We start from the raw sequence: 16,004 nt of genomic DNA on the forward strand, positions 1-16,004 counted from the left end.
GATGAAATCTAATCTTTTTTTCTTTTGTTTCTTGTGCTTTTAGAGTCATATCTAAGAATCCATTGCCAAATCCACGGTCTTGAAGATTTATGCCTGTGTTTTCTTCTAAGAGTTTCATAATTTTAGTTCTTACATTTGGGTCTTTGATCCATTGTGTGTTAATTTTTGTGTATGGTATGAGGTAAGGGTCCAACTTCATTCTTTTGCATTCACCCAGTTGTCCTAGCACCATTTGTTGAAAAGATTTATCCCTTTGAGTGATCTTGGCACCTTTGTTGAAAATCAGTTAATCATAAACACATAATTTTATTTCTGGACTTTCAGTTCTTATTCCATTAATGCCTATCCTTATGCCAGTATGACACCATCTTGATTAACTGGTAGATGTTTGAGAGGTGTGCACGTTTTGTGTATTCATACGCTGCTCAGGTCAACTGGTGCAGTTTTTGTGGTCACTCAGTGTTTCTCACAGATGAAATCACTCTTATTGTTCTTTAATATATCAATCAAATTGGAACAAATTTGAATTTTCAAAACAAGCGTTATAGCAGAACTGACTATGTATATAAATTCCTAATATTTTAAATTTGAAAAAAATCAAACTTTAAGCCTCGAGAGTAACAGAGTAACTATTCCTAGTTTCTCTTAGTAAGTTACTGTGAATTCAATATGTTGACATTTTCTGAGCTTTTTTTTTTTTAATTACAGTTTGTTTTTTTTTTGAAAAAGACATTAAAGTCAAAAAAGCAAAAATAAAAAAAGCAAAAATAAAACCCAGAACAACTGGGTATATCAATAATTGTGACATATGTGATGTAAAATATATACATATATATACTCATTTATATATGTATGAAATTACATGAAGAAAAAGCTTAGTAAGATGTTTGAAACCAAGGCTGGGCTTGAACAGCTTTCTAATGAAATACAGCTAAAAGTTTTGCTTTAAGTGTCTAGGCAATGTTTGGCAATGTTCAAGAAATTATGACCACTCTTCTATATTCCATTTGCTAAGGTCAGCAAAATAGGCTTCAAGACGTTTTAGCAGGATAGTTTTGGGTAATGATCCTGTTTCCTTATGAACAACTACTTAACTAATCCACTATGTTGAGGTCTTCTTGTTTTTATGAGTGTGATGAATACAAGGATATGTGAACTCTGGTGATACAGAGAATGCAACAGTATAAAAATATTGACGCATACATGTAAAGCAAAAGAGGGGACTTCCCTGTTGGTCCAGTGGTAAAGAATCTGCCTTCCAATGCAGGGGACTCAGGTTCGATCCCTGGTCGGGGAAACTAAGATCCCACATGCAACTGAGCCCACATGCCACAACTACTGAGCCCCAGTGCCTAAACTAGAGAGCCTGCGTACCACAAACTACAGAGCCCATGCACTCTGGAGCCTGCACCACAACTAGAGAGAAAACCTGCATGTCACAATTAGAGAAAAGCCCCTGCTCCATAACTAGAGAGAAGCCCACATGCAGCATTGAAGAGCCCAGGTGCTGCAACAAAGATCCCCGTTGCACAACTAACACTCAACACAGCCAAAAATGAAAAAATGAAATAAAATAAAACAAAGTAAAATAAAAATTAAAAAAGCAAGAGAACCCCAAGTCTGAAAATAAGCCAAGAGCAGTTGTACTACTGAGTAACAGAGTAACTCTTCCTAGTTTCTCTTAGTAAGTTACTGTGAATTTAATATGTTGACATTTTCTGAGCTTCTTTTTTTTTTAATAATTTTTTTATGGCTGTGTAGTTGAAGTACTACATTATATGTTACAGGTGTATAATATAGTGAGTCACAATTTTTAAAGACTATAGTCCATTTATAGTTATTATAAAATATTGGCTGTATTCCCTGTGTTGTACAGTATATCCTTGTAGCTTATTTTGTACATAATAGTTGGTACCTCTTAATTCCCTGCCCCTGTGTTGCCCCTTCCTCCTGAGAACTGAGTGAGGTGAAATCAAATAGTAAGTGCTCAAGACATGTTTGTCAGCTGGACTAACAGTTGTCAGGGGGCGTTTTTACGCTTCATACTCCCAATGCTGACTGCCATTTGTCATAGTACTTTTCCTGGTTTAGGTAACAGACCACGGAGTACTGGGCATAGACAATCACAGAGAAGGAAGAACGGTTTTCTCAGTTCATTTAATGTAAAATTGATTTGAACTTTGTTGTGAGAGGGGAACTTAAGTATTCATGTCTCTACCATACGTTAGTGATAGTTCAGTTTCTTCCCTAGTACTTTTATTACACTTCAAGAATTTAGTATAAACAAGTCAAATTAAAAAAAAGCAAGTAGAGTGGCTCTGAAAACAGCAAAAAAAAAAAAAAGTCAAATTTTGAATGAGTTAGGAAATAATTCATTTGATATAGTAACCTGTTTAATGTTAGAGTTAGCCTGAAATGTTCAGTTTTATGCAAAAATATTTTAAAAATTCAAAGATGTGGTAGGTCTGCAGTGATAGTGTGAAATGCCCATGAAAAATGATTTGTGTGTTATTTTATTTTGAAATTATTTGAATATATTCACATCATTTATATTGTCACAACTTTAATTTAAAAGAATTTTATTATTATCTAAGGTGGTTATACAAAACATATGAATAATACTTTTCTTCCTACCCAGTAATCATTTACAACAGAAATTAAAGTTCTGATTTGAAGTTATTATGCTCTAGTTCTAATTCACTGAAATTATTTAAAATACCTTAAAGTACTGATTGAAGATTTTATTTATTTATTTATTTAAAATTTCTTTATTTGTTTATTGGATGTGTAGGGGCTTCATTTCTGAGCAAGGGCTTTCTCTAGCTGTGGTGCATGGGGGCTACTCCTTGTTGTGGTGCACAGGCTTCTCATAGTGGTGGCCTTCTCTTATTGCGGCGTACGGGCTCTAGGCACATGGACTTCAGTAGCTGCGGCACATGGGCTCAACAGTTGTGACTCGCAGGCTCTAGAGCACAGGCTCAGTAATTGTGGTTCATGGGCTTAGTTGCTCCGTGGCATGTGGAATCTTCCCGGCCCAGGGATTGAGCCCAAGGCCCCTGCATTGGCAGGCAGATTCTTAACCACTGTGCCACCAGGGAGTCCTAATTGAAGATTTTAGAACTTTAAATAGTTTTATAATTCATCCTGTGTTTTAGTATATAAAACACAGTGGAGTTTATTTTCTTTTGTTTTGCTTGTTTACCGCTGGCTTTTTTAGTATTTTTGAAATATGACTAATTCAGTTGTTTCATATGAACAGTCCAGTTTTGAATTGGGTAGGCATCTTGCTCAGTATTGAATCAATATTTTGTACTGAATCAATATTTTGTTCTATTTTTAAATGAAATATTATTACATCCTAATTTTAGTGTATTTATTTGCATGTTTAATATTGAGTAGACGATGATCAAATAAAGACTGTGGAACACAAAAGCTTTGATTTTGAGAACTGTGTGAAAGATGCATCCTAAGAATAAAGGACCAAATCTGATACTATTCAGATTTAATATGTCATTAAATGACACTCATTTAACAAGACTTTTTCTTAAAGTCATGTAAAGTTATTCCACATTTAAAAAAATATAATGCTATTTTAAAGAGACTTGAAAGTAGAGAAGTCATTTGGTTTCCCAAAAAATTCTGCCAGCTTCTTTTTGGTATATTTTATTACTGAATATACTCAATTTGTACTAGTTTACTTCAGTTTGTCGCTTTGGTGTTATAATTATTGTGGGGCTTTTTTTTTCCATTTGTTGACTTCCTTATAAAGGAAAATAATAATCTCTTAGTCATATTTTTCATCGAAGTTTGCTTTTTCATTTATCAGTTATTTTATGCAATTATTTGAATGCTTAAATCATAACCTGATCACTTTTGGTGAAATGAAAAAATTGAATTTCTGAATAGGGTCCCTGAATCTGTGGTTATCTTGGCAAGGTAAAGAAAGCCTGTAAGATCTATTTGTGTAGCAAAGACAGCAGGCCTCTTTTTGCCATCTTTGTATTGAAATGGATTTTATGTTGAAAAAACCACTGTGGGCATTGAGAGTGAAAGGATGGTGAATGACCAAAACTTTATATGTATTAAAATTAGGTAATTTAGCCTTAATGTGGGTACAAAAATTTAGTGGCAAATAGGCATTGGTTTTAATATTTATTCAGTGGGGAAGGGGGAAGTTTATGTAAGAATCCTGTATAATTCTTTAGCCACTAGGAGGGATTGCTTGGTATCTCTTTTTTAGATAAAGAGATCAGCAGTTAGAAAGATAAATCCATCTAAACAAGCACTGTTTTGATGACAGCCTATCTGAGCCATAGTATTTACTGTTAACTATCTCAGGTACCTGATACGGTGTTCAGAATGGTCTATTCATTTCAATTAAGGTTTGATGGAATGAATTACAGTGGAGTCAAATAATGTGGACAGTTACTTAGAACTCACTGTCATGAAAATTCATCTGTAATATTTAGTCACTTTTAAGTTTGTTCACAGAATAGTGAACTATTTGTTCTATTCTCAGCCCTATTAACTATATGTATACATTCCTATGAAGAAATTAGCCATTAACCATAGAATTCCAATGGCTTTATTATGGAAATTTATAAAATGAGAATAAATCAATGTCAGTGCTGCTATAAATCAGTGAATAGGAAAGAATTTATTCTTCATTTCTTTTTATTTTGTTTATTTCAAAAGACTATATTTATTATAAAAATTCAAATAGAAAAATCGAAAGTGAAAGCTCTTAGAATGCTATGTAATGCCATTACTAACAGATTTTATATATTTCCAATGTTTCCAATTTTATCTGTGCAAAAATGTGTAAAAATACAAAAATGGTTATACTAGTCACTGCTTTATAACTTGCATTTTTTTTTTCACTTAATGGCAATGTCTTTAATTGTCTGTGTGTATAATCTACCTCTCATTGCATAGTATCCTTAGTTGTACATCTTCATCTGTAAGTAATGGAAAACTTCAGTTTATATTGGGTTGAGCAATAAGGAAATTGTTGATCTCACACAACACAGGTTGTGAGGTTCTAGATACAGATACACAGCGGCTGGTGCTTCTTACTGATGCTTCTTACTGATTCTCATCCTTGGATTGGTAGTGAGATGGCAGCAGCTTCTCTTCCTTGAGTCTTCCTAAACTAATCATTGGGAAAGAAAATGGGGTCGCCATGATTTAATTAGCCTAATCATCAGAGAGGAGGTGAATGTTAGCAATTAATCATCCTTATAAGTATTCCATGTACCATGATTTATTTAACTAATTTCCTATTGAGGGTTATTATCAAATTATCATGATTATAAATAATGTTGTTATGAACATCTTTATACCATTAAAATTTTGTATACTTCTGCAGGCATTTCTGTATACTAGATTTCTGGAGTAGAATTCCTAGGTCAAAAGAAGTTGATAGATATTGCCAAACTAAAGCTCTAATTTGAAATGTAATATATTTTATTTTATTATATGTATATTTTTATTTTATATATATAAATATATATATAACACACACACACACCCCTTAACAGCGTGCCAGTTTCCCTGAATCCCCATTAATGCTGTTTATACTTTTTATCAGTCTCCCAGGGCTGCTGCCTACTGGACTCTACCAAGGAGGCAGACTGTGCTACAGTAGTTTCATCTGATTTCTAATGGGATGCATAAGCCCTGGTCAAAACTTTTAAAGCTTAATTTATAGAACTGCCATTTATTAAGTTTTAGCTGAATATTACTGATTAAATCACAAGGGCCGCATTTCCCTTACTCTGGCTCTCTGCCTCCATTCTCTCCTTCTGCCTCATGTCACAGAAAATTTGATAGAAAAGAACATCCAGTCCTCAAAATGCAGCTTCAAGACATGAAAAATTGATGTTGGTTAAGATGGGAAGGCAGCTTCAAAGATAATGCACTCATTTTATCCAAGCAAATGGGTAGTTTGGACAGCCTGACCATGTGAAGTGTGGGCAAGATGAAAAGAAATGGCATGGCAACCCCTAAAAACACACTATAGAGGAAGAAAAAGACATGTGGAAGATAAGAAATCCAGTCTGGAAGAAAATACTACCCAAGGAGCAAAAACAAAAAAGCTCCACACAGTTTACCACAGAAAACATGTTATTAAGGATATGAATGCAATAAAATAACAGCTCAAAGATGAGATAATTGAATAAAATTAGGTGGAGAAGGAAATTGCAGAATTAATGAAATAAATTGAGAATTTAGATCATACTACTACAGATCATAAATTAGGAACATAGATAAATTAGAAAATCAAGTTGTAACATGGAGGAAAGTTTTGAGCTAATCCAAGCGAATGAAGGCTGGGGGCTTGGGAAGATAAAGCAATTAGAGAAGAAATGATAAATATAGAGAACAGACAAAGGAGATCAACTGAAAGACAAGTTAGTGCCCCTAAAATACAGAACAAAAGGTAATTCAAAGATATGATAGAAGACAGTTTCCCCAGATGAAGGAATTATTCAGATTGTATATAATGGGGCTTAACTATATCAAGAAAATAATTAAATGAATTGGGGTTCAGAACAGAATATAAATACTATATAAATATTATAGTAATGGAAGTTATACAGTGGCAGAAGGGAAGATGGAGAAAGGGAAGATGTACCCCCAACCACTCTGGCTACCACCAGATCCTGAGCCTTTTTGCTATAACCTCTTCAGGAAATAAGGCTTAAATGAAATTCTGTATGCTGAAGGACTTCCCTGGTGGCGCAGTGGTTAAGAATCCGCCTGCCAATGCAGGGGACACGGGTTTGATCCTTGGGCTGGGAAGATCCCACATGCTGGAGAGCAGTTAAGCCCCTGCGCCACAACTACTAAGTCTGCGCTCTAGAGCCCAGGAGCCACAACTACCTGGAGCCTGTGCTCCACAACAGGAAAAGCCACCGCAGTGAGAAGCCCTGTGCACCGCAACGAAGAGTAGTCCCTGCTTGCCGCAACTAGAGAAAGCCCGCGTGCAGCAAAGAAGACACACACAACCAATAAATAAACTGGGAGAGGCAAAGTGAATTCACAAGATTCTGTAGGGCAGTCATAAGACAGCAGCTGTGCCTCCAGCTTAGAGCGCAACCAGTCCAGTTTGGAGCAGGTGAGGTGTCCCCACAAAAGAAAGAGGGGGTTGAACAGAGAGTAGAGGGGAGCACAAACAAGCATTTAGAGGTGATGTGTGGTTTCTTTGGAATATTTGAGGTTGACTTACTACCACTAAGATGGCAATAATCAACAGTAACAAGTTTTAGCAAGGATGTGGAAATTGGAACCCTCATACACTGCTGGTAGGAATATAAAGTAGCTAGGCTGCTTTGGAGAACAGTCTGGCAGTTCCTCAAAAGGTCAAGCATGAAGTTATCAGCAAGTTCTTCGTATATCCCCAAAATAAATGAGAACATATGTCCATACAAAACTTGTACATGAATGTTTATAGTAGCATTATGTGTAATAGCCAAAAAGTCAAAACAACCCAAGTGTCCATCCACTACTGCATGGAAAAAATAAAATGTGGTGTATCCATGTAATAAAATATTATTTGGCAATAAAAAAGAATAAAGTATTTTTACATGCTACAAAATTAATGAACCTTGGAAACATTATGCTAAGTAAAAGAATCCAGTCACAAGAGACCACACATTGATTTCATTTGTGTGAAACGTTCAGAGTAGGCAAATCCACAGACAGAAGGTAGGTTAGTGGTTGCCCAGGTCTAGAGGGAAGGGGAAATCGAGAGTGACTGCTAATGTAAAGGGTTTTGTTTTGGGATGATTGTTGTGCAACTGCGTTAATATACTAAAAACATTGAATTGTGCACGTTAAGTGAATTTTATGGCTGGAAAAGGGTTTTCTGTGGCAAGTTTTTACTGTATTTAATAAAGCTATTATTTTAAAAATCCTAACTCTAATCTACTTTTCCAGTTTTGTTTCCCATTCTTCCACTTGGCCTCAACCAATTTTACCTATGTTCTTTTTACCCACAGTGCAGCTCTTTCTCCAGTTCTTCAAGACCAAATACTACCCATTCTTCCAAATCCAGCTGAACTTCTTCCTCTTTCATAAAATGGAAAAAGTAAACTCTTCTTAGCAGAAAGTAAACTCTGCTCTCAACCTCTACCAGACTTTATATCTCTAGGCACATCACTTTACGTATTGCAACACAAAGAAGTTGTGTGTCAAGTGAAAGGTAGTCAACACTTGTCAGCCACATAAAGTCAAAAATTACCTTAGAAAATCCTTTAAATTGCCTTAACAGTCCAATTCTCTCTTTACATTCAACTCACCATTTTTTTCCTTCCAAGATTGGAACAGGTATCTGTTCTTTGAATGCTAGTTGAAGAAATTGACTTGCATTTTTAAGTGTTACACAAAATAAAAAAGAACAATAAAGCCCAGCAAATAACACAAATTTGGATGTATGGTGATTACCTCCAATCTTCCAGCCCCACTTTACAGTAGAAACAGGCTAAAGCTCTTAACATGTGTAGTCGGGGAGGGGTAGCAATGAGATGGACAGGTGATGGGGCTTTGGTTTATGCACTGACTCGTCATTTGGGGTTATTTTAATTCAGTGTGCATTTTGTGTGTAGTAATTGGCCTATTTCTAATGAAAGCAGTCACCTAACATAACAAATGTTTTCCACCTTTTCCACACTAGCTGGAAGAAACTGCTTTTCATAATCTTTATAACTCAACACTGCATTTGAAACAATTGAATATTTGGATTCCAGTTACTGCACAGGTGGTGGGGTTTTACTCAGCTGTAACTAGACTCTTGTTCCACATAGTTAAGTGATCACTCTATGAGGGGCAGGCTGAAGCCAAGATATACTAAGAGAGTGACAATTATATCTTTCCACCTTTCCACTCTAAGGTGTACACTTAATAAATAAGGATGGTAGGCAGAATAACTGGATCTTTTGTAATATTTTGTTCTCATTCTTTACTCCCTCCCCACCAAATAGAGTTGATTTGCTTAAATGAAATGTGCCATAAGGGACTAGTTGAATAAATGTTGCTTCCCTTGAACAATGGAGTACTAGTAAACTTAACAAGGGAAAATACAGAGCAAAACTGGGTTTATAGCATGGTGCATTTGAGTTTTGTTTTGAAGGATGTATGCATATATGCACACTTATGCAGAGGTGCGCATATCATTCTAAACAAAATTGTGTGTTTATTTGTGTGTGCATAAAATATTTCTGGAAGGATATGTAATGAGTTGGTAACAGCAGTTGTTTCTGGGGAAAGGAACCAGAGTTGATAAGGGTGAGAGGAGGACTTAGCTTTCATTGCAAACACTCTTTCATATTGTTTGACTTTCACTATGTGCATCTATTTCCTTTCCAGCTGAAAAATATACATGAACAGAACATATATGTATGTATAGTGTTAAATTTGTTTGTTTGGTTTCCCATCAGCTAAGATATATATCACCAATGATTTATATATTTGTGTTTTACAGGGTTACATCCATTTGGGAGAATAGTCTCCAGATCACTACAATTTGTAGTTTTGTAGGAACATGGCTTGGAGCCTTTCCTATTCCACTCGATTGGGGAAGACCATGGCAGGTTGGTTTCAACTCCTTTAAGCTAGAAACTAAATGTTTGTACAGTGATGGTAAAACTGATGAAGCTAACTAGTATTATATATAAGTTGTTTTATCATTCAGTTAAGTAGGGATGTCAATTCCCTCTGTCACTGTAATCTGGGTAACTTATTGGGGCCTGTCTCAGTGCCACAGGTATCCAGATCAGCCTGTTTCTATCTTACAGCGCTACTTCTTTCTACGTGTAGAGGTAAATAAACAAGCTTAGTTTGAGAATATGTATAGGAGTTTTTAAAAAATAGCCTAGAAGTTGCAGGAATTCTGTTTTCAACTTTGATATTCATTGCCTTTATGGTCTTAGACTCATATTTTCTTCACTTGATTGATGGCCAACTTGAATGTTGATCTTGAGATATTTTTTTAAAAGCATATAGCAAAGTAGGTTTTGAAATTGGGGTTTGTGATATTAGAGGAAGCTAGTAAACATCAGATTTTTTGTTTTCTATCACAATAGGATATAGCTAATAAGCTAGGTGAAGCACTATGTGTTCTCTTTATCCCCGTTTTACAGATGAGAAAACTGATACCTAGAGAACACGTGATATTTCCAAAGTCACTGAGCTTTCCAAAGTCACTGAGCTAGTAACGGCTATATCTTTGTCATAATTTTTAATGGCTTTGTAGTAAACCATTATATAGTTATTCCAAAATTTATTTAACAAATTCACAATTGGTCATTTAGGTTATTGCTAATATTTTACTATTTTTATTATTTTACTGTATAAACAGTGCTATGATAAACATCTTTGAATCTATATCTTTATGGATTTTTCCAGTTATTAAGGTAATTTCTCCCAGATGGAATTGTGGTATTAAAAAATAAATGTACTTTCTTTTTCCAACATGAAGAGAATTTTTCTCTGATTACAAAGACTGTATACATTTATTTAGAAAATTTAAGCAATACTAATAATTATAAAAAGTAAGTAAAAATTATCAGATATCCAGCCACCCAGAGGCAACTCCCATTTGGGTTTTGGCGATAATCTTCACAGCTCTCTTTTCATGAGTGTAACTATTCATAATACACATATTATTTGTAATCTGTTTTTTTTCCTTCAGCAGTATATTAGGGAGCTCATTCCATGTCAGTGAAAATTTACATATATGTAACACTCCATTATTTGTGTAAAATCGTACCGATGTCTGATGAAGACATTAGATTATAGTTTTCACTCTTATTAATTTATTATTATCATGATTATCATAAAACATACATCTTTGCAGGTTTGTCCAGTTTTGTCTTTAGTGTGAATTCGTAGGTAGTGAGCAGCTGTGTTCAATCTCTGATATGTGTCTAAATTTCCAAAGGCCCTTGAGGGATCTGGGTTGTCTGTTTTGCACTTAACTGCCTGATTTTTAAGTCCGTTCTTTGTGCTTTCTATTAGATGTTGTGTCTCCCAAACAAATGAGTTGTTGTTTTACATTCAGTAAGTCTGGTAGATTTGCCCTTCCCTATGATGGTTCTTCACCTAGTATATGTTATAGAAATCCCCAGAGCTTTAGGGTATGTGGTGTCACTGATACCCTTCCCAAGGTTATAGTATTAATAAATGTTTCCTTTATATTTTCTTGGCCATCTCAGTGGGAAATGGGGATTCATTTGTACTCAAGTTACCATCTTATGGAACTTAATTTCATTCAGTAGTGTCAGTGATTTATAAATTGGAGGACAATCAAAATCATTGCAAAGTATACATAGGAAATTGTGTTTTAATCCATTAGTTTCAGATATATGCAATTAAATCTAAATACAAAGTATCAATAGATAAAGCACCATGGGCCATCACCAGTGAATGGGTAAGGTAACATGTAATTAATGTTAGTTTGCGTATAGATGGAATATTTTGGGGTGTAAATGTTTGATATCTTACACTTGTATAAATCCGTTTTTAAGACTATGCAGAAGTAGATGTTGAATTATTGGGAGTAGATGTGCCTTTGTAAAATCTGGGTTTAGGTTTGCATAGAAAATAAATTTTTAATTATTTACAATCCAATTATCCATCTTTCATTGTTTAGGCTTTTAGATACTGACTCATTTTTCTACCTCAGTACTTGTTTACAATAAGAGGTGAGCTAGATCCAAATTAATGGTATCAGACTTTTAAAATTAAGTTTCTATTTAAATTATTGACTTTAAAAACAGATTTTCTAGCTAGCTAATGTAATATGTAACAAATATTGGTCTTCATTAAGAATGTTTGATTCAACTGGAATATTACTTGTTGTTTAATAATCTTTACTGTTGGGTTGTTTTTAGAGTGTTCCAAGTTAATGACATACTTATTCACTATCATCTTTTAAAATTATGATAGATACTGTTGGTGAAATAATAGAATTGATGTATTATTAATCATCTTTTATTCACATAATAATCACCTGCACCTCTCCGTTTTAACAGTTATTTACTGATAAACTAGAGAAATAATGAGGTGCCTTTTTTTTTTCCACTTTTTATTTTCAGCAAACAAGGTTTTTTGTTCTATTTTGTTTTTTTCTTCATAAACCTAACTGCACAGTAAGTACTCAGTGTGGCTCACGGTGCTGAGAGAATCTGCCAGAGAAGCAAGAAACCAGATTAAAGATTATGGCATTACCTTAGAATGGAGATTTTTCTAGAGTAAAAATTCATAAGAAGATAACTACTGTATACACTTTATTATCTAAATGGTAATATTATAGTGTTAGGAAGAGATTTTAGTTCTCTCTTCCTTGTAGCCCAATAAAGATATGATGTTTGTGGTAAAGCAAGCTTTTCTGGATTGTGATCTGGTTTTACTTATGTTTTAGTCAGAGAAACAAGAGTATTTGGTTAAGCAGTTATACTTTCTTTAAAAACACACGCACACAAATCACCTCAAAAAAACTTTTACAAGTTTTAGTTCCGTTTTTTCTACTTTGAACTCAAATCTGACTCTGTGTAAAATTTTCAGAGGCCAAACAGAAGATTATAATGATATGAGTTCTGTATTGAGCAATTTCAAGAAAAAAAATATATATATATTTTTAAATTGTTTCATCATTAAATGACTGGAAAGGCCCATTGAAAATATATAACCTCAATGAAAAAGTTTTTTCACTTACTTATAGGAATTTTAAATAATTTCAAGTAATGACAAATGATGAAAGATAGAAGGCATCTTTATAGTTGGAGGAAGCCATCCCTTTCTAGGGGGCCGCAAGAGAATTTGAAGCAAGAGAATATGGTCGGTGGCTGCCCACTGTATAGTTGGTCCTCTTTACTGTTTTCTTTAAAAGTAATTGGAAGTCATCTTGCTTCTCTTCCCTGCCCTAGTTAGTACATTATAAACATTTGACTTGTCCATAACCTACCCAGACAGCCTTCTTCACCCCCAGAGAAAGCTTATAGCTATAATTACTGACAAAAGGAATATTTTGACTGTGGAAAATCTTTGTACATTATAATTTGATGCTTTATCTGCTATAAAAATAGCTAATCAGTAAATATCTGTTGAGTTCTTACTGTGTATAAAGTACATATTCTATGTAAGTTACAACAGATACTTAAATATTATCAAGACTGGAATATGTTTGGTAACTAATTTAGATTCATATTGTGATTTAGATTCAGATTCAGATTTAATATACTCTGCATATTTTGCAGAATAGATGGTTATGAGCCTTTCACCTGGAAAATATCTTAATTCGTTATAAAAAGTCGGCTAATATTTCATGTTATTAAAAAAATTAATGAGAGGTTAAGAATTGTTGTTCGTTATTCTGAGCAAAGGCAATTTACCATGAAGTTTTTAAACCCACATGTTTTATTAACAGGTAGACAGATAACAGAATGATTAAGAGCTCTGGCATCAGATTACTGGGTTCAAATCCTGGCTCTGCCACTTGCTGGTGAGGATTAAATAATATAATCCTTCTAAAGTACTCAGTTCGGAACCTGACACAGTTACTGCTTAATTAATGTTATGGGCATTTATGACCTATAAAAGGCGTAGGTTAATGACTTTTTTTAAGCATTACCAAAAAAACTGCAAATTGCATTATTTGAATTCCAGTGTTAGAGAGAATGTTAATTGTCTCAGCTTGTTTTATTCATTCTGCCTAATAGTCCTTAAATTGGTAGAGTAGATTGTTAACTCATCTTTTTGTTTCTCTGGTATTTAGGTATTTAGGATATTTGGATTTCACGTTATTTTCAATCCTGTCTGACATCTCAGATGGCAGTAGAAAGAAAATATATCTCTCTGTGTATGTACCAGGCATGGGGCTTGGCACTGTCACACCAGTAACTTAATCCTGGTAACCATAGTGCAAGGTAGATTTCATTCCCATTTCTACACGTAAGAAAGCAAAGTGTGAGGAGAGGAGTGCAGAGCTTGTTCAACATTTCTTGGCTGATTAGAGGAAGACTCAGGATCCAGCGCCCCAGGACACCATGATTCTCTTTATCCCTGGAGACTCTGAAACATAGCTTTTCTTTTTAAAAAATGGCCATAGCTTAGATTTTTTTGGAAAAGGTAGTTATTGTATTGCATTTCTTTCTCCATATAAGAATTTCATTTAAATGCCATGACCACTCTGGTAGTGTATGTATTTTAGACCAAAAAATTTAATATATTTTTAGGAGAGTATTTGAAGCTAATATGGGAAGCTTTTGTACCTAGAAAACCAACAAACACCTTTAAATTCTGGGCTTCAATGCTACTGTCGCCAAAATGGAATTGAACCAGATAATCAAATCTCTTGTGAGCATACTTATTTCTTATAAAGTTAAAAAGCAAAATGGACTGAGATTGTCTTTAAAACAATTTAAAATTGTTTAAAAATATTTGTACTTATTCCCATCAGATACCAGATAATTGAGGCAGTTATATTTAAAAACTTCTTTGTTATCTCTAGTTTTATCAGGTTAAAAAATTAATATCTGTGAAACATATATATTCATTTTTTAAAGTCACAGATGCCACAGATAATACTTCCATAAATTGAGCTGGAGATCATAAGGATAGTTAAATGAATCACTGCAAATAATGGTAGAGTGAGGGATAAAGCTAAGATTATGGATTTAATTATTGAAGAGTTGCATATTTTTAGGTTAATTGGTGTTTCTGTTACTAAAGGTGTTATACAGCGTTTTAGTCAGGCCAAAATAAAATATTAATTTATATGAAATATGAGTTATGTATTTCAAGCATGAAAAAAAGTGTAATACTTAACTAATAGAAAATGGTTTTGAATTTAAAGGGTGGGTTCATTGTAGGGCAATGATATTGAAAATGATCTGGTAGCAAGACTTTCATGTGAGAGAGAAGAGTGCCGGCTAAGGTAACTCATTTGCATGATCCTGGCGAGGACCATTTATCATCACTTTGACAAGAAGTTCCAGCCCGGAGAGTGTGGACCTCTCCGCACATAGCTCTTCCTAAATCTGTGTACACGGCACAGGGCAGAGTTACAAGTAGAGGAAATGTATCCAGATGAGTAGATTCATCTGTACATGTATTCCTACATCAGACAATACCATTTGCTTTAAGGACATCTGGAAAAACACATCACTTAAAACCAAATTCAGAGGAAAATATAAATGATCATTTAAAACCAATAGAACTTTGAAAGTAGGTTTTGAAAGATGAATCCTATTAGTCATGCAAATGTAAATTTGTGGTAAGCATGATAAACAAAACATATTAAAAAGTAGTTTGTGTGAAATTTAGAATTGCCTGGGTTTTGTCTTCCTTCTTTATCTGAAAGAGCCAGTAATCTTCATGGTTTGTGAGTTGTTCTAAGTGTTTCTAGGTCTTCTGATCTGTAGATAGGTCACTTTTCCCATGATATCTGTCATAGCACATGCCTCTCCAAAAATTATATTGCAACATATTTTTTAAAGTTGTGTTATTAAAATTTATCTAAAAATTTACATTGTTGGCCCCTTAACTGCTTGATTTAGAGTAGGAGCTCTCAATAGTTTTGAATAAATAGAGCTATACAAATGGAGACTCTTAAAAATGATGGAAATGTCTACCAGTGGTTGGTTTAAAATCAGTTCTGTACTTACACTTCTCAGAAGTTATGAAAAACAACAGCTAGGAGCAGGAATCACCCGTCTGTTTCAGCAGTGAGGCCACATATAATTAACATAATGCTGTGTGCTGTATAGCTCTTGAGAGTTTTCTCATGTAAGCTCTATTCTCCCCAGACATTTCATGTGAAGAATAGGAGGTACTAAAGATGCTTATATTACAAGGGCAAGGGAATAGTTCCTACAGCACAATATAACATTGCTCATGAACTGTCAATATTTTATTTGTTCTAAACTGTGGGCTCTAGTTATTACTTGTTAGAATACCTAAGAAGTACTTCCATTAGTAATCATACAAGTTTAATTTTTTCA

General features: G+C 34.2%; 1 protein-coding gene across 2 annotated transcripts in view; it reads left to right on the forward strand.

Moving 5' to 3' along the window:
• PIGF (phosphatidylinositol glycan anchor biosynthesis class F) overlaps positions 1 to 16,004 on the forward strand; it is a 30,703-nt gene that overhangs the window by 8,061 nt on the left and 6,638 nt on the right. For both annotated transcript variants that reach the window (XM_057740614.1, XM_057740615.1), the window contains exon 5: positions 9,485 to 9,593. In XM_057740614.1, coding sequence (XP_057596597.1) covers positions 9,485 to 9,593 — 109 coding nt within the window. The remainder of the gene's footprint in view (positions 1 to 9,484; positions 9,594 to 16,004) is intronic.

The sequence above is a fragment of the Hippopotamus amphibius genome, chromosome 7 (genome assembly GCF_030028045.1).
Source record: "Hippopotamus amphibius kiboko isolate mHipAmp2 chromosome 7, mHipAmp2.hap2, whole genome shotgun sequence".
Classification (NCBI taxonomy): Eukaryota; Metazoa; Chordata; class Mammalia; order Artiodactyla; family Hippopotamidae; genus Hippopotamus; species Hippopotamus amphibius.